General features: G+C 38.8%; 2 protein-coding genes across 3 annotated transcripts in view; one reads left to right on the top strand and one right to left on the bottom strand.

The window, feature by feature from the left end:
* The window catches only part of LOC141479925 (uncharacterized), an 81113-nt gene extending 74509 nt beyond the window's left edge, over positions 1-6604 (bottom strand). Inside the window, exon 1 of the mRNA XM_074169245.1 lies at positions 6332-6604. Coding sequence (XP_074025346.1) covers positions 6332-6353 — 22 coding nt within the window. The 5' untranslated portion in view covers positions 6354-6604. The remainder of the gene's footprint in view (positions 1-6331) is intronic.
* LOC111502092 (uncharacterized) overlaps positions 1-25833 on the top strand; it is a 53454-nt gene that overhangs the window by 1171 nt on the left and 26450 nt on the right. The window contains exon 1 of one of the 2 annotated variants that reach the window (XM_023156069.2): positions 21239-21389. The exons of the other annotated variant lie outside the window; for it this stretch is intronic. The gene's annotated coding sequence lies outside the window, so the exon portion shown is untranslated. Of the gene's footprint in view, positions 1-21238; positions 21390-25833 lie in introns of those variants that run through there. 2 annotated transcript variants of the gene reach the window in all.

Genomic DNA, 25833 nt, shown 5'->3' with positions numbered 1-25833 from the left:
ATCCTTTATATTGGCAGGTGTATGCCAAGACTCGCCGAACACACACACTCTTTGGCAACCTTGACGTATCTCACGGAATGTTTTGGAAGGTTCCACGACATTAGTGTCGTTGCCCGGCTTCTTCAACTTTCTTGGGGTTCCCTCCCTGGAGGTGCAGAAGTGAGGGAGCTTTCCTGCAGGGGCAGCCGGTTCCTTACCTTTATTCAAGGCGGAGCTCTTGGGGCCCGCCGCAGGAAGTGCCCTTGCTGTTGGAAGTGGAGTGGGGGAGGAGGAGGGTGCACGTATAGTTGCTGCCACTCCTGCTTCTTTCGCTCTCTTCATCCTTTTGGCCTGGGCGCCACAAATGCGCTCAAGCCTTGGCCTTTGTATTACATCAAGAGGTGATCTGCTATGTGCAGACTCATTCCAAGCGGTAAATTGGGGTGAGCACTTCTGCCCAGCCTCGGGATTAGTTTTTGTTTTTGTTGTTTCTAAAGGGGTTAATATAAAGTCTTCCTTACGAACTTAATTTGAATCAAAATTGTTCCAGGCTAATTCAAGGAAGATCCATAGTATCTAATCTTTCCCGGTCTCAACACCAATTGAGCAACGAATCTTAGCGCTACCTTTCTAAACATTTTCTGGCTTGTGAATGAATTCAGAACTACTCGACAGTTAATTTTCAGAGCAAAATAAAGTACGCTGAACTATAGTAAACTGAAACAAATAAGTAATCATCAGCAAACTTCTAGTCAACTTCATTTTTTGGGTCTTGAACTGATTTACCATCAAAAATTGCAGCCAAATCTGCGAGTCAACATATCGTCACATCAGAAGATGACCATCCCATCTTCTTGGTCATTTTCGAAGTCGCCATTCTTTGGAATAATTGTGTTATTTCGAAATGTTACGTTTGATCTTCCCAAGGCATTTGGCCGTACTAAGTTAAACCTCGAAACGATGAGCAGCCACAGTCCTTCGCGTATTTCTGATATTTACTGCTCTTGAAGGAATCAAATGTGCCAAGTAACTAGAACACCTCCCGTGAAAGTATCTAAGCTGGGAATGTCACTGCTGTTGTTCTGTTGTCACTATATAAGAACCACTGAAGGAATCTGCAAAACCATCAAGAATATCTGACGGATCATTGAATAGCTTGCCTTCATGTAACATTTCATATCCGATTCCATTCGTATACTTTGACCTGTTAATGAATGACCAAAACTAATTGGGGTTATGGATAATCTCGCTCTCAGTTCTTTGAATAATTTTTTTATAATATAAGCTATTCAAATGTCTGCTTTGATTTCTGCCCGAAGACGTTTGAATTCGTGAAAAACGTGAATGTCGCCGTTTCTTTTGTATTCACACCAGAATTTTGTATTCGAGAGATATCCATCAACGGGCACTAGCACGGAACGTTCTTTCAGGAAGCTGGAGAGCCAAACACAAAAAAAAATTATCCGACAAGCCATAGCATGGAAGTTTGGCAAGCAAACCCTCATGCCTGTGTGGTCGAATGCCTTAAAAATATCAAGCGCAAAAGCTCTTGACTCTCCACATTACTCGATTGTCTCCTTGCTTCTCGAATTTTTAGTTTTATCAACCAAACATTGATTTTATAACTATCAGGGTACTTTTTGAGAGCTTTTGTGCAAATTTTTTCTTGCAATGATCTCAGAATATGACCGAAACTGGTCGTAATAAATAATAAACTAAGTAGGAATTAGGCAAAAGTTTTTTTCTATATTCAATATCAATTTCTACTTAATAAATAGGTCATCAATCGAAAAAAATATTTGTTCATGAGGTATCTTCTTTCGTCTATTAGAAAACGTAATATCTACAATTGACGTTTGTTTGAAGGTGATTGACAATGTTTCATGATGAATTTCACTAGTTCGGACTTCCATTGTCTACTATATAAAATGATTTGAAATCCCTGAAACGACTAAAATAGAGGAATTGAAAATGAATAGCTGAAAATAACAATTATATTAACCAAAATAAACCTGAAATGAAATAATAGTGAAATAAACTACAAGTGAAAATAGAACAATTGAATAAATAAAAATGAAGAAATGAAAAAAGAAAATAAAAATAAAAAGTGGAGAGATTCCAAGTCACGTTAGTTCACGACGTTTCGATTGTTAGTATCTACAATCGTCTTCGGGTGATGACTGGACTTCTCCCCGCTTTCCATTTTCCGCTTCACTGGTTCCGTGGTAGATGACCGTTTTGGCAGGAGTTGGCCATTTTCCGCTTGATGATGGGTTTCCATATGTTGCGTATTTCTACGCTGGCTTGGCTGAATACATTGTTGGACAACATGTATGCGGCTTTCTTGAATTTTCTCCTAAACCAATGTTCCTCTCTGTGCAAGATCTGAGCTTGGAACCACTCGATGTTGTGTTGATGGGTCCAAACATGATCTGCTATTCCTGATTTGCTGGTTTCCCCTCGCTGTGTGTGTTTCTTGTGCTCGGCAATGCGAACATTCAATGGCCTCTTAGTTTCACCATATAGAATTTTCCGCACTCACAGGGTATCCGATAAATGCAATTCTTGGAATCGGAGTCCGCGTTTGGTGGCCTGGTTTTCGTGAGGCTGCTACGGATAGTGTTACCGGATCTGGAGCAGGTTCTGATGTTGTACTTGGAACCAATTCTTCTTATCGTCTCCGATAATCCTCTGACGTAGGGAAGTGCAAGCACTGGTTGTGACGGCTTCTCTTCCTTGCGAGGCTCCTGCTGTCTTCTAGCCAAAGTCTTTTCTACCATCGCTTTGGAGTAGCCATTCCGTTGAAGATCATTTTTGATGATGTCTAGTTCCTTCTCGAGACCTTCCTTCGTATAACAAAGCCCAAAAGCACGGTCTAATAGAGTCTTGATGATTCTTCTTTTAGTCGATTGATGGTGGTTGGATTCGTGGTTCAGATACTGTCCCGTGTGAGTGGGTTTTCGGTATACAGATGTTTCCCACTTAGTGTCGGTCCTCTTCACCAAAACGTCTAAGAATGGCAATTCGTTGTGGATTTCCTTCTCCATTGTGAAATTGATGGAAGGTCTCACGCTGTTGATGTGTTTCAGGAAGGCTTCTAGTTCAGTATTCCCATGGTTCCATATTATGAAGGTGTTGTCAACATATCTCAGCCAGACTCGGGGTTTCTTGTGGGCTTCTTCAATGGCCAGAGTTTCAAACCACTCCATATATATGTTGGCTATGACTGGTAAAAGTGGCGATCCCATTGGCAGTCCCTCATCTTGTGTAAAGAATTCGTCCTTCAGTTGGAAATAACAGTTTCGTACACAGCATCCTAGTAATTCCATGATTACTTCTATAGGTAGATTCGTTCTCTCTCTCTCAGGTTCCCGTCTTCGGATAGCTTTCTCCGTATGCTTTCTCCTAAACCAATGTTCCTCTCTTGCACAGAGAGGAACATTGGTTTAGGAGAAAATTCAAGGAAGCCGCATACATGTTGTCCAACAACGTATTCAGCCAAGCCAGCGTAGAAATACGCAAAAAACGGTCATCTACCACGGAACCAGTGAAGCGGAAAATGGAAAGCGGGGATAAGTGAAAGTACTCGAACGACCTATAAATAGGAGGAATCAGTCCAGTCATCACCCGAAGAAGATTGTAGATACTAACAATCGAAACGTCGTGAACTAACGTGACTTGGAATCTCTCCACTTTTTATTTTTATTTTCTTTTTTCATTTCTTTATTTTTATTTATTCAATTGTTCTATTTTTACTTGTATTTTATTTCACTATTATTTCATTTCAGGTTTATTTTGGTTAGTATAATTGTTATTTTCAGCTATTCATTTTCAATTCTTCTTTTTCAGTTGTTTCAGGGATTTCAAATAATTTTATATAGTAGACAATGGAAGTCCAAACTAGTGAAATTCATCTACAATTGAGCTGTAAAAGGAAAGGATACTTCAGCTTGCATTTCTCCAACATACCGAAATCGTCACAAATGTTGTCAAAGGCATAACAAAATATATATATTGATCCTTTGTCAGGTGCTATGCATATTTTCAGCTACCTGCAAAGCACAGGGTTTAAACACCTGCCAACTTGACAAACAGATCTCGTTTAAGTTTTGTACACTTCCTGTATTGTCTATTTGTAGATAATCTCATCGGCAGTTTTATGTGGTCATTTGCGTTTTATGAGTTTAGGTCTAGAACATAGACACATAAATCAAGCGCTCCATGGTTTATAAATTACAAACACTGTTAAAATGTCTAATAACTAAGGATTATTGAGTAGTGTGAAGAAACTTTCGCACATGATCTCAGTGAAGAAATTTTGAAAGAAATGAGCACGCTGTTAATAGCCCAGTCATTTTATTAAGTTCACCTCGGAATTTGAGGAACCCAGCTGTAAAATCGAATATGAATTCGCCCCGGAGCGCCAATTAATTTTTGTTGTTGTATAAACTTGTATTTTGACATTCTAAAAGTTTTCTCCAAGGTCAAAGGTCACAAAAATCATTTTTTGCATATCTCGTTTGCTGTGGGATTTTTGCTATTAGAACTCATTATTAATATTGTAGGAGATTGAATTCCACACAATTTTTGTTTCGAAAAAATGTTTATACGATGATTCTTTTTCGAAATAGAGGACGCGGCAACATTTAAGGTTAACCGGTAGTCCTGGTCAAAAACACGACAAATCGAATGGTCCAACGAAAAGTATGCACCTTGCTCTTCTCCTTTTTTTGTAACTTACCGCAAAAATGATCGGGCAGGTCAATTTTGCTTTTGAAGGGGACACATTTTAGATGTATTTTTCTACATGTGCCTTCAATCCCCTAGCGAGGGTGAGTAACAACCCTAAAATTTTAAATGGAAAGTGGGGTCGAGTGATATATCATTTGAAAGGGCACAAAATTATCTTTCCAATTATACCTAATTTGTTGTATTTACTTGAATAGTTATCAAAAAAACAAGAACATTTACTCGATATTTTTGGTGTTAATGAAAATGCGGAAAAAACGGCATTTTTATCACTGCTACATTCCTCAATTTCTCTTGCTCGTTTTTTGGTTCAAATAACAACAGCAGATAAGTGTACAAAAATAATTTGGGCAAACGTTGATTGATTCAGTTCGGTTGCTTTTGAAATTATTTCAACTTTACTGTAAAAATGGTTTATTCCATGCCTGAACGAGTTGAAATTGTTAAACTTTATTATCAACATAATAGTTGTGCTAGACTTACTGCTCGCCTCTTTAATAACAGTCATCCCGGGAAAAATGTGAATGATTCGTACGTTGCCAAGTTAGTCCAAAAGTTTGTCGATACCGGATCTGTCTGTAATGTGAAACACCAGCCTCGGAAACCGATCAGAAATGAAGCAGTGGAAGTCGCTGTTTTGGGACATGTTGAATTGGATCATACTCAAAGTACCCGTCAGCTTGCTGCAGCCTCAGGTGTCTCCCGTTCGTCCATAATACGGATATTAAAAGCCTATACATTTCATCCGTACAAAATGAAATTAGTACAGGAACTCAATGAAGATGATCCTGATAGAAGGCTGCAATTTTGTGAACAAGTGAGCCAGCTACTAATTGATGATCCGCACCTATCATTCAACACGTGCTTTTCCGATGGGAGTACATTTTTTTTAATGGAGCTGTGAATAGGCATAATTGCCACACTTATTCCGAAAGGTCCATACCCAGTACCCTCAAAAAATCAATGTCTGGTGTGGCATATTAGGTAGTCATATCGTAGGGCCACTTTTTATTCCTGGGAATTTAACTGGTGAGGTCTACCTGAACATGCTTGAAGATACAATTGATCCTCTCATAACAGAAATAATTGAAAATAACCAAAATCATAATGATGATCGGCTTCATTTCCAGCAAGATGAAGCACCTCCTCACTATGTTGCTCCGGTAAGAGAGTTTTTAGATGACCGGTTTCCTAGACGGTGGATTTGAAGGAGAGGCCCCTTCAAGTGTCCTTTGGGGACACTTGAAAAATAAATGTTTTACTACGCAGCCCGAGTCCATAGAAGATCTTCGCCAACGAATTACAGCAGAGTGCAGAAGTATAACACCTGATATACTACAGAATGTTAGGAATAGATTTGAACAAAATCTGTATTATTGTATGGAAGCAAATGGGTCACATTTTCAGCACTTGCTGAAGTAGGATTCTACTAAGTCAATTGCACATTTCAAAGTACTGGGTTGTAGTTGTTTTTCTTCATAATACCTATCAACTACTGATGCCTCTAATATCAAAGTGTTTCTAATTGAAACTTTTCAAAAAGCGCTGATCGATTAAAGACTGGTGTAATCAGAAAAAAACTTGGATTCACGTGTAAACTTACCAATTATTGAGACTATTTTCATCGTCCTTTGATGGCTCTTTACTAGACAACTGAAGGCCTTGTTTTAGATTCGTAACTTATACAAATACCTCGGAATCACTGAATTCTTGTTTTAATGGACATGTACGACCAGCTATCGCGACATAACAATTCCATTATTCACTGTGGTTCGGAATTTATTTTTGAGTGGTTCCTACTTCCAATCTGAAAACAATTCGTTTATCTAAATTTGAAATACGAGACCCTGCCACCCAAATCGGAGTGGTTAAAAAGTATATTGAAATTGATGGTAGCCGTTGCTAATTCATTGTGTTTATTTATCATCAATGATTTTCATTTGTCATGCTGGTTGTTTCCCCTTTGCATGGGGTGGAGTGGGGAAATTCTTAGGTTGGTATATTTACATTTAAATTATAGTAGTCGAAAAGATCGATAGGAAAAACGAATGACTAATATTTTACACAGATAACAAGTCTCTGGAAAAAAGTCTAACATATCGCGCTGATTTTGATTAGGAAACTAGGTTTACCAATCATTTAAGAACCTGATAAGTTCACACTTTTGAACGGTTGAAAATTATTCAATCATTATTGAATCAAAGTAGTCCGAAATAACTTGAATTCGGTCATTCTCAGGTAGCTGTCCAGGTCATTTGGTTGATTTCCTTGGCACAGAATAGGAGTTAATATCCTGAAACAGGTCTGACAGTGCTCACCTCGTCCAAGTCGAAATAATTTCGACTCTTCACCTGTGCAGGAAGTCACTTGCAATGGGACTTCTAAGTGGAAAAATTGCATAGGAGTTGGTATGATCAAAAATTGTGAAAACAATTCTATTAATGATATCAAAATTAAACAGTAAAATAAAAAATGCTATCCCAAGTGGAGCAAAATCTAATGTTATTTGAGAAATTTCTTGTGAAAATAGTTTTGAGTCCTACATTGGCCAAACGTCAAGAAATTTAAATAACCGAACTTCATCTCATAAAAGTGATGTCAGGAGAATTATGAGGTATTGTGCCTTATCTGAGCTCGTTAATAGTAATGATGCCAATATTGATATCAAAAGCAATAGAATTTCATGTAAGTACAGAAATGGATAGTTCAAAAAGGGAATTTTTCAGAAATGGTACATTCAAATTCAAAGAAAGAAACCGGTTTGAATAATCTTAATCAGATATATACGTATCTCCTTGAATATCAGAAAGGAAACGAAACGTTTCAATCATCCTCTAACCAACATTTTCAATCTAGATTTTTCGTTCAGTAGAGATTCCAATTTTTGATTACTCTCGCGTGGGTAGGTAGCTTTCCGTTCATAATAAGATTAAACTGTTATTTAATAATTTCCTGGGGAAGGTATCAAACCATACCGAAACTTGACAAAAACAAGTAGTGACACGTCCAAAGGGTTATGTGACTTGAGGCCAGGGTCTCGATCTGCCAAGCATCGACGCTTGGGAGTTAGCAAACTGAGACCCTTGCGGAGACCAGTGACGAGACCTGGGGCATAGGCAGATTGAGGCCTCAGCGTCAGGACACAAAACCCTCACAGCGCGTGTCACTACCTGAGGAGTAGGCAGATTGAGACCTTCTTGAAAATGGCTTCAAAGTCGAAAAACTGACAAGACTTCAGGTCATCACATACAGGGGTGCGCAAAAGTCCGGAATAAAATTAATATCTTTTCAACCAGTATTTTACGCTGAAATACGTCAGTTGATTTCACGTTGTACGCATTATTTGGCAATAAAATGCTGCAACCCTCCCCAACTTTTTTTTTCAAATGCAAAACTATATCGTGTATGGGCTCATTGAAAAGCTCGTAAAAAACGGATTCTGACCATACCCTTTATTTTTTTATGGTAACTAAAAAATGAGAAAAAACTCTTTTGAAAAGTTACAAATACCTAACTTAGTTCTATCTACGGGTGAATTAACGTAACAGATGCTGAAATTGGCCTCCACCCTCTACTTGGTAGGCTCCTAGGCGATGGTAAAACCCGTCTACGGAATTCCGAATGGCCTCAGCTGGTATGTTATATGATTCCACTCTAATTCTGCTTTTTAGATCTTCAATATTAGCCGGCCTATTTTGACAAACCTTGATTTTCATATATCCCCAATTGAAATAATCTAATGGCGTTGAGTCAGGGGATCTTGGTGGCCATTCAATTGGACCACGTTGTCCAATCCAGCGTCCTGCAAATATGTCATCGAGATATTCTCTGACATTAATACCAAAATGTGGGGGAGCGCCGTCCTCTTGGAACCATAGTGTTTCAGTGGGGATATCTGGATCTGCTTCATTGGGAAACATAACAGCTGAAGCAGGGACTAATTCAAAGCGTAAAAAGTCTAAGTAACGTGCAGCTGTAAGGTTTTCCTCAAAAAAGTATGGCCCTAATATTCTGTTGTTGATGATGCCTGCCCATACATTTTACTTTCTGAGGACGCTGCGTACGAGCTTCGCATATCCAGTGTGGGTTTTCCTGACTCCAGAATCGATAGTTGTCCTGTTAACTACTCCATGTGAATAAAAAGTAGCTTCGTCCGAAAAGAGTATGTTGAGTGGAAACATATTATTCTCGTCACATCGCCTCATTATTTCCTCACAAAATTGCAAATGCCTGTCATAGTCATCTTCCAAGAGCTCTTGGACAAGACATACCTTATATGGGTGGTATTTTTCTGTTTTCAAAAACCTCCCAATCGTACGTCTAGACGCAGGATTGTTTTGGGCTAATGAAACCGTTGACAAATGTGGATCTTTCTGCTGAGATGTCCAATTTTTGATCTTCGTCTAAAACATGTGGCCGGCCACTTCTGGGCAAGTCCTTCACTGTACCATGTTCTTCAAATTTGTGAGATCTTACTCACAGTAGCCTGGGAAATGTGATTTTCCGGATATTTTGCATCAAATTAAGTACACACTTCACTTTGACTTCGTATTCTATCCCTACATCCCAGCAATATCAAGACTTCGATACGCTGCCTCTCTGACAATACCATTTTTGTTTAGCAAATTTAAAAAGAACACTTTGAAGGTACCCAATTAATAAACTAAACATACATACAATTTCAATTTCACCCAGAAATGCCACAATTTTAAACCTGAGTCATGTTGCAAAAATGCAACAACCTTTTTCTCTTTTTGAGGTACACTGGTCAACAATTGCTTGGGATGGAACTAATTTTATGTGTAAGTTTTTGGTGAAAAAATAAAGTCCACAGAATGTTGATGCTACATTACGTTATCAGTTTTACACATAAAATCAATAAAATTTGTTGTGATGCCTGGCCCGGTTGGTCTGTTCTTGAAATTTTTAAACTTTTAGAAAGTAGGTTCTGGTGATCCTTAGCAATTGTTGAGCAATGTACATCATCACCACTTATTTGTTTTTTGCAACGTTAATTCACCCGTAGATAGCACTAAGTAGGTATTTCTAACTTTTTTAGTTTTAAAAGAGTTTTTTCTCATTTCGTGGTAACCGCATGAGTAAAAAAAAATTAAAGGGTATGGTCAGATTCCATTTTTTACGAGCTTTTCAATGAGCCCATACACGACATAGGTTTGCATTTGAAAAAAAAAAGTTGGAGAGGGTTACAGGTAAGGGGTTGAAAAAAAATATTTCATTTTATTGTCAAAAAATGCGTACAACGTGAAATCAACTGACGTGTTTCAGCGTTTTTTTCCTAAAATACTGGTTAAAAAGATATTGATTTTATTCCGGACTTTTGCGCACCCCTGTATATATGGAAAGTGGGATCTTGCCGAAACGTCGTGAAAATGTCAAAGACGAACGGATGAATACCCGGGTTGGCACTTAAGCATGTGATGCCAACCGTGCCAAAATCCATTCATTTCGGATGAGAGATATGTAATTTTATTAACTATCTAGAGGACTACTTATTTCAGTAGTTACGAATTAAAATTCCCTTCATTATTCATGACCCTGTAGGTTGAACACGCCATCGGGGAATTCATGACTCACACACGAATCATCACAACGTATGACAAACGTTGAATGTATTTGATTATAAACCAGTTTCTCGAATATAACATTTCTTTGTTCCACTGTTTTTGTTTACTCGAAATTGTTAAGGTATATCAAGAATGCTGCGGACGAGCAACGTTACAGTTAAAAATATATAGTCCAGTGCAATTTCGAAAAATTTGAGTTTGTCTTCACAGATAATTTTGAACAATTCACACCTCTGAAAAGTTGTGCAAATAAATAGTTCAAAAGTTGTATACAAATCAGTGACAAGAAACGGTTAATGAAATCCTCTTTAGTTATGAAAATCTTCACATATGAAGTCTTCTTTGAAGACGTTTTTCACTACAGGTCAATAGTAACTGATTCCCAGTACCTGATAAAGTTACCGTGTAGCGAAACACGTCTGTGAATAAAATTCATTGTAAATATTCTATAATTATTATCATTCACTATAAGCCATTCCAAAAAGCCCCAAGTTATACTCTGATCAGACAATTCCATAACCAGTCGGACCGTGCCTTAACTAGTCCGTGCGAATTAGGACTTGACTATGCAAAACTTCTTACTTACTGTATCTGTATATGTAGAGTAGGGAGAGTGGGTGTAGATCCACAGCACTTAGGCCACATGTAACCCATTGTACATCCTCCCAAGTAGTTGTCCTTCTAGGTCATCTTCCATCCTGTCCTTTCCAGGATGGTGTACAGATCACCAGGAGGCATCTCCTTTATATTGGCAGGTATAGGCCAAGACTCGCCGAACACACACTCTCTTTGATAACCTTGAGGTGTCTCACGCTGACCTCCGCGAAGGTTTTGGAAGGTGCAGCGACATTACTGTCTTCTTCAACCTTCTTGGGGTTCCAACCTGCAGGGGCAGCCGGTTCCTTGCCTTTATTCAAGGCGGAGCTCTTGGCGCACGCCGCAGGAAGTGCCCTTGCTATCGGAGGTGGAGTGGGGGAGGAGGAGAGTGCACGTATAGTTGCTGCCACTCCTGCTTCTTTCGCCCTTATTCTTCTTTTGGCCTCGGCGCCGCAAATGCGCTCATGCCTTGGCCTTTGTATTACATCACGAAGTGATCTGCTATGTCCAGCCCCATTCCAAGCAGTAGATTGGAGTGGACATTTCTGTTCATCCCCAGCCACCGCCTTAGATTGAGGTGAGCACTTCTGCCCAGCCTCGAGATTGGCTTTTGTTTTTGTTGTTTCTGTTTTGGTGTTTGTTTCATTCATGTGTGTTCCTACAAGTAGCAAGGGAAGAGTTGGTCACCTCTGGCAGAACCCCGCATTACCAGAGGTAGGCTGATTACAATGACGGTTCGCCCAGTTTCACAAAGGGATCTTTCGTGACCGCATATCACCCTACGGCCTTTCAGCTGTCGGCACGATTCCTTACACCTCAGCTTGGGTAAGCTGGTCCACGATGGCATGTTATGCAAATGCTTTTGGGGGGTTTTAGTTCCCCTCACCCTACTTATTTCTGCCACTGACCAGGAGTCCGGCGACCCCGTCCGTAAGGCCACATTGGCTTCCCGGGCAGGGCCTCCAGTCCCCTGGCCGTTCCTCTATCCGCTATCTGGAGACGCGCCCGATAGGTAGCCCGAGCCACGGGTCTTTGGGGGCTAGTCTATATTTATTTTCCAGGGGTACCAGATCCGTTGCATCATCCGCCATCTTCAATTTAAGTGTTGATTTTTGTTTATTGAATAACTCATTTATTTCCAATTTTACATGAAAGATAGTTATCACTAAAGTTGTTTGAAATTAAATTTCCTATGCTTTTGGTTCCTATCTAATTTTTCCCAGGATCTATATTTTTCGATGTATACCCGTAAAGAGGAGATGATTTTTGTTTTATTGAACAACTCGTTTATTTAGTTAGTTCAGTGATCCAATAATTTTTTTAAAGAAAGGTTTTCTTGCCTCTTACCCAACTCGTTTATTTTCAACTTCACGAGAAAAATTATAATAAACAATGTTGTACAAAATAAAAGTTTCTACTATTTTGGTTTCTTTCAGTGTTATCGCAGAATCGAGATTTTTCGATTTATACCCGAGAAAAGAAGGAGGTGAAATCTTATCTTTGTTATATCACGTTTATATTCAATTTAACGAGGAAAATTGTAATGAACAAAGTTGTATAAAATTAAATCTCCTACAATTTTGGTTCTTATCGATTTTTTCGTAGGATCGTTATTGTTCGACTCATTCCTGTGAAAAGGAGGGGTAAATTCTTATTATTATATTATCACGTTTATATTCAATTTAACGAGGAAAATTGTAGGAAACAAAGTTGTATGAAATAAAATTTCCTACAATTTTGGTCCTTATCAATTTTTTTGTACGATCGTTATTTTTCGATTTATACCCGGGAAAGAACGGGGGTAAAATCTTATAATTGTGGTGAACAAAGTTGTAAAGGTTCCTATTATTGGGACGCACGTTTACGGGTAAAGGAAAAGAGGAGTTTCGAACAGTATAACTTTTACAGTTGAAAAAATAAACTTTAATTTTGTATACTTTCGAAAGTCTTTCGAAATTTCAGTTGTCTATTTCTGCCTCGTAATTGTCGAGACAAAATTTTAGATAATTTAATTTTATAAAACTTCACAATTTTTCTCGAAAAATTGGAAATGAACATAAAAAAAGCCATTCTTTTCCAACAGGAGTACCTCTAGTTACAGGAAATACTATTATTACAGAGTATATATGAAATAAATATTGAAAATAATGGAATATAGAAATGTATAAAAGTACTTAAATGCCAAAACAAAGTATATATAAAATATTCGTATAAGTAGAATTTCAAAAGAGGAATGAAAAATTGAGTATATAACACAAAAAGTCACAAATCATGCAATGTAGCAGTACTGACACAAATGTTATTTATAGTATTATTAAAAGTGATTGTGGATACAAGTCGGAATGAATATCGCAGTGTTCGCAGATTTTATTGAAGCTACTGCACATAAAATTCAATGGTGATCGTAGCACAACATTTGTGCGTGATGCTTCGCCGTACTGTTAATATTGTTGTTTAGTAATTTATGCAGGAATTTTATATCAAGGATAACTCTCCTATTTTCCAAAGATGTCATATCAAATCGTGTCAACAAAATGTTATGATCGATGCCTCTCGTGGGATATTGACCATAAACTTCTAAACATATGTGTTATAGGAACTTCTTTTGCACGCTCTCAATTGGTGTTTTTTGGTAGCCGTAAACTGGATTCCATAACATAGAGCCATACTCTAACTCAGATCTGGCATAAGCAAAATATAGCAATGTTAAGGTGGCAATACTTTTGAAGTTTTTGCAATGTCTATAAATGAATCCAAGCATCCTATTTGCATCAGCAGTCATATTCCTTATATGTGTTGTAAATGTTAATTTACTGTCGTATGTTATACCAAGATCTTTCATCTCATGTACGCGGTTGATTGTAGCTTTGTTGATTGAATAATCGTACATTAAAGTTCGCTTTTTTGTTGTAAATGATATTATTTTACATTTGGATTCGTTCAGTTGCCCTGTAGTTTGTGATATCGAGAGTCGCCTTTTTTAATATCGGGCAAATTCGAGCCGTTCTCCACTGCTCAGGGAAGACACAAGAAGATAAAATTAGGTTGAATATGCCTATTAGAGGTATAGAGAGAACGTCGATACAGTCCTTTATCACAAGACTAGGAACATTTTCAACGCCAGCGGTGAGTTTATTTCCTAATTTTTTTGAAGCAGTATTAATAATATCGATTTTAGAGAAGGCAGGGATGTTTAATGTATCTAAATCAGAATCATGAGAATTTTCACGAAGCGAATTCTCGTCCGAAACCTAGTATACACTTCTGAAGTACTTGGCGAATCCATTGACAATATCCCCAGGCTTATCAAATACCTCATCATCAAGTTTCATTATACCCGGTATACATAATATAATGATAAGACTTTACTCCCTGCTAGTGACCCCTCCCCAAAGGATTCGGGAAGAAAGTAGCCTGTAAAAATGTTTGCGGTGCTGGCCCCTTTCTTGAGCTAATTCGACTGGCGTATATCGTTTAACAACTGAACTTCTCTGAGTACTATAACAATAATTTAAATTCAGAACGTCACGTTCGCTTCGCATTCTGAATAATAATATCCCGGCCTGTGGATGAAATTCATATTTATGGCCTTTGTTTCTAGAAATTAAAAATAACAATGTTACAAAAGTTACATAATCACCCGTTATTGCGCGACTTGCGTAACATTTTCCGTTGTTTGTCTCGCAATCTCTATATTAATCCATATATCTGTCGATCGAGCTCAATAATGAACCGGTTCGCTCTGGAGCAATACACTTTCTAACAAGAAAAATGTCGCTGAATTGAGGCTCGTTACTCACATGACGGGTATTATCCATCAACATCGTGAGGAATGAAACCAAAGAAATGAAAATCACCAACTTGAAGACCCTTGAAACTAGTTGAGAACCATAAACTCTCTCTATCGGTCAGTTTGTCCAAACACAAGTTCTGAGCGCCAGAAAGAGGTTATGGACTCACTATATAGTATATCTTCTCATGCAGCGGAGAAATGAATATTTTTCAAGTGGTCATTCCAAGGACGTACATAATTGAGGCTGTGAAAGTGGCCGTCGAAAAAAATTCGTCCTCTGTCATCCACTGCAAGATAACTTGTTGAAACCGGCGCCTAAGAACCAAGCATTCGTGGTTGAACACCAGGCAGCACTGTTTCAACCCGCGACTAGACTCAACTGGTCTCAAAGAACAAACCCGATTGTATAAAAGCGATGATACCTCATGTCACAAAGACTAAATCCTTGAGTTTCATAAATATCAGTATATGGTAAAACCAGGACGTATCAGGCCCAACAAAGAAAACATAAAAATTTGGAAAAAAAAAAAAGTTATTTGTCCACATTGTCTCCTTCCAGCCCTCAACACTTTCCCAAGCGACGTTCAATAAATTCGATACCTCAAAACAGCCATTAACTGCCAACATTACTTCTTCATCATTGGAAAATGTTTGATCACTGAGCCAATTTTTCAAGTTTGGGAACAGAAAATAACCCGAGGGGGCTAATTCTGGGGAATAGAGTGCATGAGGAAGCAATTCAAACATTAATTGCTTAATTTTGGTAATTGCGATGATGGATTTGTGAGCTGGTGCATTATCTTGATGAAACAGATGCCAAATGCGGCCATTTTTGCTTGATTTCTTTACTCAAATGTTACAATAAGTTCGCATGATAGTCGCCGTTGATAGTTTTATCTTTTTTTAAATAGTCAACGAAAATTACCCCACGCACATTACAAAAAACCGATGCGATGACCTTGGCTGCAGATGAAATGGTCTTTGCCTTCTTTGGAGCCGGTTGAGTCCGCTATGTTGATTGGTTTTTTGTCTCAGGTGTGAAGTTATGGACCCATGTCACTAAGGCCACTGTCACTGTCAACACTGGCCACTGTCAACTAAGGAAACACCTCCACAATATGAGGCACACCTCTATGTAGGATGTGTTAACAGGAAGATGAAACTGTCAGGCATGTTCTATGCGTGTGCCCGGAGTTATCGTCAATTAGAGAGTGTGTGTTCGGCGAGTCTTGGCCTACACCTGCCGATATAAAGGAGATGTCTCCGAGCGACCTGTCCACCTTCCTGGAAAGGACAGAATGGAGGATGACCTAGGAGGACAACTCCTCGGGAGGATGTACAATGGGTCACATGTGGCCTAAGTGCGTGGGCTTACACTCACCCCCCTACTCACAGATACAGAACGCAACCTCCTTAACGCACAGGTCCAGAAGGGTCCATGGTTATGAAACAGCACAAGAATTATGTTTCTTTGCTGTGAAACTTCGCTAAACACTCAATTAAAACATTTTCACGACACTATTTTGCTCGAGTGTGAGCAAACGCGGTACCTATCTTGTACACAGCTGTCTCATGTCCAAATTTTCAAATTATATATGATTTACCGCACGTTTTGAAATGCCTACTTAGTCTGCCAGCTCACGGACTTTACGTCGACGATCATTCAGTACCGCTTTGTGGATTTTTTACACCATTTCTGGAGTCGTCACCTCATTTGGTTGACCATTGCAATGCTCGTCTTGGTAGCCAGCTCGTACGGCCTCGTTTAAACTCGGCTACCCAATATTTTACTGTTGTAAACAAAAGCAGACTCAACCAGAGTAGAATCCAGTTCATCTTTCATGTTGGTTGGGCTGAGGGCCAACGAGGACCAATGTTCTCCATTTTCGGCAGAAAGTTTGCTATTGGTGGCTGCCAAACAAATACTGAACAACGCAGCGTCTTCAAACTTGAAACATATGCTTCATAAATTGTGTACTTTCTAATACCGTGATATTTTTCCAAAGACTACTGCCATTTCTAGGTCTGGCCACCCTGGTTAAAGCCCAAGCCCAAAAACAAAGTACTTGTGATCCTACATCTTGTAGGCCTTTTTTTGGAACTGAGTCGCTACAAAGCAAGAGCAGCAGAAGGTTTTGATACTATTCGAGATGGTGGCGAAACGTCAACCTTCGGAAAACTTCAACCGGATGAGAAACAGCCCAGTATATTCTAGAATAAATGAGATTCTAAAAGAGACCCGTAACAATGTTGTGTAAATTCTGTAAAAATGATTTATAATTCAGTTTAACAGACGCTGAAATTTGTTAAACAACATCTCCAATATTTAATTTATTTTGTATATGAAAATTTGAATTCAATTTCGATCAATGATTCACTTTCCTCAAGGTGTCTTCTATACCATGTTGATTTACTGGTTCTGCTTTTCAATGCATTTTGTTGATACCTTTTGAAGTCACCTATAGGTCGATAAATTTTGTGCGGGATATATCATTTATCCTTTACCCTAGCTGTTTACACATAGCTAATTCATTTTATCTGTGATAAGGAAAAAAAGTTCTGAAAAATGAGACTGCCATTGATAGCGCTGAGGTTATGATAACAAACACTGTGTAAATAAGATATACGGTTTCCGTAATTCCGCAGAATCGATAATATAGCAATATATTCTTGCATTATGGTCCACGAAAGAAAGTTTCACATCGTAGAAACATTTGAAGGTTCATTATTTATTTTGAAAAAAATATGTATTCACATATCCACAACAGTTGCTGTTTTAGAATTTGAGGATTTTCAAATTATTAGGCTTAGGCTGTTTCAAAAGTTTTGAAACGAGGTTTTTATGAGTTAACTTTGTACTATAAAATTTCAGTATGAAAATTGTGAGCTCGGAATTCCATAGAGTCGATGAAGCCCGTTTTTGTCTGGTCCTGATTGATGAAGGCTCTACCGCTGAGAAAGTGTATCAGAGTGCTTGAGAAGAGGGTCGTCGCTTGGCGAGAGCAGGATCGGACCTCTTTTGTTGACCAATTTTGGCTGCTACTGACCACCATAGTCTTTTTTTTGGTGGGTTTTCGCCTTTGGGAAATGCCGGGGTGGCTCATCGGGTCCAAAAAGAAGTAAATCAATTTAACTAGATATCCCAAAAACTGTTACTTTCGCAATATTCAACTTGTGAAGCAAGCCACTGGACTTTTTATTTCTTGTTTGTCTCTTTTCCACAGTGAAATTAACATTGACAAATATTTCACAGAAACTGTTCAACATCATATTCAGCTTGTTACCATTTATAAAATTCAGGTAGTGACTTCAATTTTTTATTCAAAAACTTGATATTCAGGATGTGCGCCACTCTTTCAGCTTCAATTGTCTGATCAGTAAAAGACAAATGTTGCAAAAACCATCTCAAGTAAAGAAGGAAATTTTCAGTACTTTCGATAGGTCGAAATCTGCCAAAAGGCCAATTTCTCCTTCAGAATGTGAAAATTCATTCTGATCTGTGGGGCCAGAAAAAAGTGCTTTTGAATGGTGACTAAAGTTTATTTTAGTCAGAAAAAATACATTTTTCTATTCAGTTTGTATTGCAAACATTCGTTTTGTAATTGAATCAGATATCATCCAAAGAATTGCTACACAATATAGTATATAGAAGAGGTACCAATCGATCAATCAATCAATTTGTTCAATTCAGGTACATATTCTTCTCTATAATAGATGTTAGCGTATGTTTAATAATAATTACAGTAAATTAAAAAATAATGCGTGTACATACAAGCCAAACACGAAAATAAGAACAAGAAGAAGACAAAAACCAAAACGGGATATACAGTATACAAGAAAAAACTGATCCAAAGGTACGATGAGCATAAAAAGGCATACATAAACCCAATAGTATATAAATCAAACTTCGCAACACACGCCATACAAAACAAACATAACTTTCCCCCACCAGAGAACATAAAACTCATAAAACAAGTCTATAAGGGAAACCACATGGACATTTGGGAAAACTTAAACATCCATAAATTTAACAGTCGAAAATCACTCATCGAGGAACAAGTACAAATCAAAACACAAGACCTAACATTCAATATATTAAACAAATCAATACACACTCCTAGAAACAATAAACCTAGAGAAAATTCAACACAACACACCTAAAGCAACAGAAGTACCTGTATTGAGGCGTTCGGAACGTATAAAAGGACACACAACAGGATGACATGTTCAGATAGAGTAGTGCCTAGAGGATGACCAGCTGTCGAAAGCGCTCGCAAATAATCAAATATAAGTTATAGAGCTTCGTATCCTTTTTGTAACTTACATTAATAGTAAAATAATTAATATATTTATAGTTCTTAGATCAATGGGAACTTGTTTGACAAGTTTCGGTCCAAAGTAAGTAACAAACTTTTGGGTATATACATTTTTACAAAAAGGAACACTAATTCAGGTCTTTGAGGTACAAGCACTGTTCCTTGTGGAACTCTATAGTAAATTAAAGACCTTCGACTGGTCGAGCAAGTGAATGAGCTACTGACAAGACCAAACTTGCTGGCTGACCAGTCAGAATTGACAGTTCAATTTCATGTGACTTGAAAATGTCAAAAACTTGGCTGGTGAAACATCTGAAAACCCAGACAAAAACGGACGTTGGTCAATGACAACAAGAATGAAGCCAACCAAGTTTATATACACACATCGGAAAAGTCCAGGGATATTTTTATAACATACTAAATATCATAAAAATAAATGCATGAGGTTTAATTTCGATTAAATTGGTACACTCGACCACCCTGTAGATTTCTATGGGTTGAACAAAGCCTGCAAAAACGGTAACTAATCTTTTATCAAGTTTTTTACAAACTGTAGGTTTTCGGCTAAAATGAATAATCTGAAAGTGTCGAGTTTGTACATTCTATGCAGTTCTTGCTCAGCAATTAAACTGGAAATATTGTGCTTTAACATGGAACGCCATCACTTACCACTGGCTGAGATGAATATAGCTGTAGGGCTTCTTCAAGGTGGCATGCGACAAAATTATGTAGCTCTTCGTTTGGGGGTCTCCCAAAGTGTTATCAGTCGATTGTGGCGGCGTTTCCGTGAAACTGGCAGTCCAGCCGAACAACATCCAGGGCGAGGACACGCTACAACTGCAGTTCAAGACCGATTTTTTGTCTTAACCGCAAGAAGTCAACCGACAATCACAGCACCTGAGTTGGTTAATGTGTTGCAGCAGACGCACCAGATACCCATTGGTCGTGATACTGTCAGAAATCGACTGCATGAAGCAGATCTCCACAACAGAAAGCCACTTAGATGTCCACCTTTGTCGAGAGGCAATCGCGGTAGAAGATTAGAGTGGTGTCAAGAACATCAAAACTGGGATGCAAATGATTGGGCCACAGTTTTGTTTACAGACGAATCCAGATTTGGATTTCATCCAGATTCTCGTCGAGTAAGACTGTGGAGACGACCTGGAAATAATGAACGTTTGAGACACGTCCAGGAAGCCAACACATACAGAGGTGGTACAGTAATGCTATGGGGCGGAATCATGATCGGCGGCAGAACCGATCTCGTTTTTGCAAATCGCTCCCTCACAGCTCGACAGTACCTCGACACCATTCTTCTACTTATCGTCCGTCCGTTTGCTGGTACTGTTGGTGAAAACTTTCACCTAATGCACGATAATGCTCGTCCACATGTCGCGCGTCTAGTGACTGACTGGCTCACCAACGAAGGAGTTGATGTATTGCCATGGCCAGCACAATCACCGGACCTGAATCCCATCGAGCATGTGTGGGACATGCTTCAACGAAGAATTACTCCGCATATGGGGAACATTCACACAACGTTTCAATTGAGAGAGCTTTTAATCGCTGAATGGGCAAATGCATCTCAACAAGACATTGACAATCTCATTTTGTCGATGCACGATAGATGTAGGGCCGTAATAAACCAGCGTGGAGGCCATACTTTGTACTGATTGCAATTTTTTTTGTATTATGATTTTTTTTCGGGGTGCCAAAGAAGAGCCATATTTTTTTTTAGTTTTGCTTATATGCGCACTCAGTATTTTTGACCATTTAATAAATTTTGTTGTAAGTTACATTCGTTTAATAATCACCCGTCAACTTTTTTTCCCTAAAGTGATCTAAAAAAAATTATTGCCATTTTTAAAAATATCCCTAGACTTTTCCGATGTGTGTATTTTATTGCATTGCATAATATCGATAAAACCACATGCTGCTATAAAGTACAAAAACTGGTCTGAAACGTTTATTATTTTCATCATCATGTTTATCATCATCAAGCTGGTATTCAAACTACTACTTTAAATTGGGCTCTCGCCGAATTCTCGGTATCAGTAAATGCATATGGGTGCTGTTAGTATTATTGATCTAAAAGCGCGAGAAAAATGCCGATGAAAATATTCTAAATATAATCATCATCCCACACACTCACTTGGAACTGACTGCACTATCGATTACCGCCCCACTCAAACCTCAGATAAGCCAGATAAGAGATAAAAAATAGATAATGGTTTCAATACCACTACAAACCAGTTTCATTCCCATCACTCAGGAAAGCCCAGGTATGTGTCAGTGTAGAGTTTCCATTTTGCGGTAGAAAAGCCCCTGGAGAATATTTGGTGAGCTAGACAAGGATTAATCCAAAAAAAGGTGGGTAATGTTGATTATGTTTCTGTTATGTCATAGATACGAAGGTGTGTAACAATTGTTGAATTTGTCTAATTTGCAACGTTGTTCTCTACGTGAGTGACGACTAGAAGAGATAACAATTTTGAATATAAGATATGAAAGAGAGAAACGTTGGTAGATAGAGCTCACATAAAATATTTGAGACCATAAGTTTCAGCTAATATTACCATGAATCACCTCGATAATAGGGTTGCTAACCAATTAGAAGCTCTAGAAAAAATAATATCATGTTGTAGATCTAGAACTACTTCGAATGGTGGTTGAAATGAATCAACATTTCACTAGTTTTTCCAGCTTAAGCAGCAGATATGATGAATGAGTGAGGGACCTGTTCTGTTTATTCAGTCACACTACTTCAAATTTTTTTGAAAATTATATTTCAGTGTGTGGTTGAAATGAAGGGTCTTCTAACAGGGACTTTCGAACTTTGACAATTGATAACGGCCACCTTGTTGAAGGTACACCTCTCAAATTAGTTGTCATTCACTGTCTGTTTTACCAAATCACCATGGCATTCAACAACACATGTAAAAAATTAAGTTGTTTTATCACAATGGGTATTCTGTTTCGGCAACGTACCGCACTTCGCCCATTTTACGGTCGCCATTATCGTATTAACGAGAGAGCTAGTCACAATGTGGTGAATAAATTCGAGTCTATTGGCTCAGTAAACAATCTACCAACACCCGTATGTCGACGAAACGCAAGATCTGCCAAAAACATCGGCGATGTCTGTGAGAGTGTGCAGGAGAATCCAAGGCAGAGCACACAAAAACTCGCAGAGCAGAACGATACCAATCCACATGGAATTAAAGAGCGTCCAAAGCATTCCGAAAAAGTCACTGGTTGTTGTGATTTTGGGCTGGCGGTTCATATTTCTTCGAAAACGACGTTGGCCAGGCCATCACTGCGGCGAGCACTATAGGTCTACGATTACCAACTTTTTAGCCTGCATTGGATGACCTGAACACCAACAGCATGTTGTTTCAACAGGACGGCGCTACCTGCCACACAACTCAAGCCACGTTGGATATTCTGCACGAACAATTAGAGGTCATATTCATCTCACGTGCAGGTGATGTGAACTGGCCAGCTAGATCGTGCGATTTGAACCCGTTAGACTTTTTCGTGTTAGGTTAGGTAAAGCTTTTAGTTCTGTCTGCCTGTTTAATGAAATGTAGGATTCAATCGTGTTTGGAAGAGGATGACAGTAGATATAATATCACCAAACATTGGTACATACTTATATATCTGATAGATTTGAGAAAGAAAGATTTGGCTTTCTGCTTCTACATCTTTGTATAATGAAATAAATTTTTTCCTACTTACTATCACGAACGACATTAGTAGATTCAACTCATTCGTAACATAAAGGTTAGGTTAGGTTAGGTTAGGTCGTAACATGGATGAATTCAGTGCTTCATCTTGTGATGTCATCCAGATTGGTCCGGAAAAAGCAATAAGGCAAGTTGTTTCTTGAAATATACACCTTTCAATTCAAATCCGGTAGATCTCATTCATCAAAACTAATAGCTTAGTAGCTTAGTAAAGTAAAATACCAGATGGTATTTGAGGTTCAAGTACAGTTCCCTGTGGAACTCCTCAATAACTTCTTCAACAACTCTTCATGTCATCGATTTCAGTGTCATTCCTTTACACTGGAATATTAGAAAAAGACCCATGATTGAAGACGTTTGGAAAAATAAAAGTGAATTATTTTCCACCTACTGAAATTCCACTTGACACAATTTAGATCATTTTATGACGATCATTCGGTTTGTTAAACATGCTTTACAATTTCAATGTGATTTTTTCTCATAAAACTTAAACTGTCAAAACTGAAGGATTGAAATGTCTTGAGAAAGGTTTTGTAAGTAATGGTGCTCAGCAGAAGTTGGACTGTTTTTACTTTCAGTATAATGATACAATAAAACACAACTTAAAGCACAGCTTCAAGCTACCTTAAAAAAATGACGCCTCACTAGAAATAGTATCGTTTGCCTACTGTTCCCTTAAACAAAGTAAGATCCCATTCACAGGATGCTGTACATGTGTTGCGAGTGTGTCTATAGTACAGTCAAATTTGAAAAAAAATTGCCTGAACCTAGAAATTGAAAATAGTATTGATCAACAAGTGGGTGAATTATGGCAACCGATCAGCTGGAAAGATTGACCTCCGAAATTGTTTGAAACTTTTCGACGGCCAAGATTTTAGTTTCGAAAATCTGACAGCTTGTATGAGGTCTTCCTATAATTACAATTACTGGCTCCTTTGGGAGTCACAGATACAATTTCCACACTGCCTCCAGAACAATGTCCCAGACACCAGAAACTGGATATATTGGGTACCTGGACTTTGGATGTCTGCTCTTTGAATCCGAGACGAAAACTAATCGTTAAACACAATTTCAGATGAAATGTGAATTAGTCATAAAAAATCACCAAACAGACGCATCTTACCAGCCTCGACTAGGTGGAAACACATTGGTGTGGTTATAGTGACAGGTCCAAAAATCTCTTCTTGGAAGAACCGTCATCCTCTTCCCTACAGGAGTGAATCCTGTATTTTATCAAACAGGCAGACCGAACTAAAAGCTCTGGAGTAATTTACTTGCGAGTCTAGACAGACTCAGAGATGCAAAACGTTGCCAATACATCTGGCATAGTGATATCACATATGCTTGATATAGGTGCCAGGTCACAAATAGTTTGAAGAAAATCGGGTTATTGATGTAGTCATAAGGAAGCCAGTACCTTTTTCTCTGCACCAGAACCTTTCTAAAGGCTATCGAAGTGCCAGGACAAATTCATACGAAAAGGTAGACTATCCCATTCTCAATGACCAAATACTTTTTTGTATTGTAGCGTCAAATTTGATACCATAAAAATAATTTGTATGGCAGAACAAAGTTTGCCCGGTCAGCTGGTGTAATGTAATATAATATAATTGAAAAATTATAATAATTATATTACAATACATAATGAAATTTGGAACAGTCATGAAATACAAAGAACTAAGATTATTAAAAAAAAGGAAAGAAGAAGAAAAAGTCACCTCGAAGGTGATGCTTCGTTCCGTCCTGTTCATAAAAGAGAACATATGCCTCACCTCTCACAAGTGATTTTGGCGAAATTGAGAACACGTGTGAATCGTTGTATTCATGCCACGTGTCACTATATGGGTGTCTGCCCGTTATAAGTAGTCCCACTGTGATTTGAAAGTGCATATAGATTAAAACGACAAGGAGCCACATTGTCTGCTGCATAATTGCTCATATCTCATTCATCTAAAGGAAACTCAATGGAAACATTCAAACTGCCTCTGAATATTTTCGTTGGGGAGAATATTTTCAAATGAAGTACTAAAATACCGGGTGCATACTTCGTGCAAGACCGCTGCGCCCCCCGACTGAGCTCCTGTCAACCAATAGGAGGAGCATTGGTCATATGTGCCTGAAGATAGGATCCAAAATAGAGAGAGAGAGAGTTACGACGCAAAATTCGTAAAGTTGTGGGCTGCGAAAGACTGAGTTCTTGTGAGCGCCGCAAAATCGACTGCGGAGATGTTTTTGGCAGATCTTTCGTTTTGTCAACGTACAGGCGTTGGTCGATCGTTTACCGAACCAGTGGACTCAAATGTGTCCACCACATTGCGAATCTCCTTTATATTGGAGGTGGAGTGGGGGAGGAGGTGGGTGCACTTTCAGTTGCTGCCACTCCTGCGTCTTTCTTCTTTTGGCCTCGGCGCCGCAAATGCGTTTACGCCTTGGCTTTTGTATTACATCACGAAGTGATCTGTTCATCCCCAGCCACCGCCTTAGATTGAGGTGAGCACTTCTATCCAGCATCGGGATTGGTTTTTGTTTTTGTTGTTCCTGTTTTTGGGTTTGTTTCCTTCATGTGTGTTCCCACGAGTAGCAAGGGAGGAGTTGGTCACCTCTGGCAGAGCCCCGCATTACCAGAGGAAGGCTGATTACATTGAGGTTTTGCCCGGTTCTCCAAGGGGATCGTTTGGAACCGCATAACACCCTGTGGCCATTCAGCTGTCGGCACGATTCCTTACACCTTAGCTTGGGTAGGCTGGTCCACGGTGGCTTGTTTTGCAAAGGCTTTTGGGGAGTTTTACTTCCCCTCACCCTACTTATTTCTGCCACTGACCAGGAGACCGGCGAGCCCGTCCGTGAGGCTTTCCGGACAGGGCCTTCAGTCCTCTGGCCGTTCTGCCATCTGGGGATGCGCCCGATAGGTAGCCTAACCCACGAGTGTTGAATACTATATCCGTTCATGATAATTTGGCAACACATACTGAAAAAATGACAACTTATTCAACATATACAGCTTCAACAAGATGGCCGTTATAAGTTCTAAAGTCCCTGTTGGAAGACCCGTTAGTAGTGGTGCTAGA

The sequence above is a fragment of the Leptinotarsa decemlineata genome, unplaced genomic scaffold (genome assembly GCF_025532065.1).
Source record: "Leptinotarsa decemlineata unplaced genomic scaffold, Ldec_3_MD MMD2_P_RNA_scaffold_5, whole genome shotgun sequence".
Lineage (NCBI taxonomy): Eukaryota > Metazoa > Arthropoda > Insecta > Coleoptera > Chrysomelidae > Leptinotarsa > Leptinotarsa decemlineata.
The sequence above is the reverse complement of the archived record's forward strand: the minus strand, read 5'-3'. Positions and strand labels throughout refer to the sequence as shown.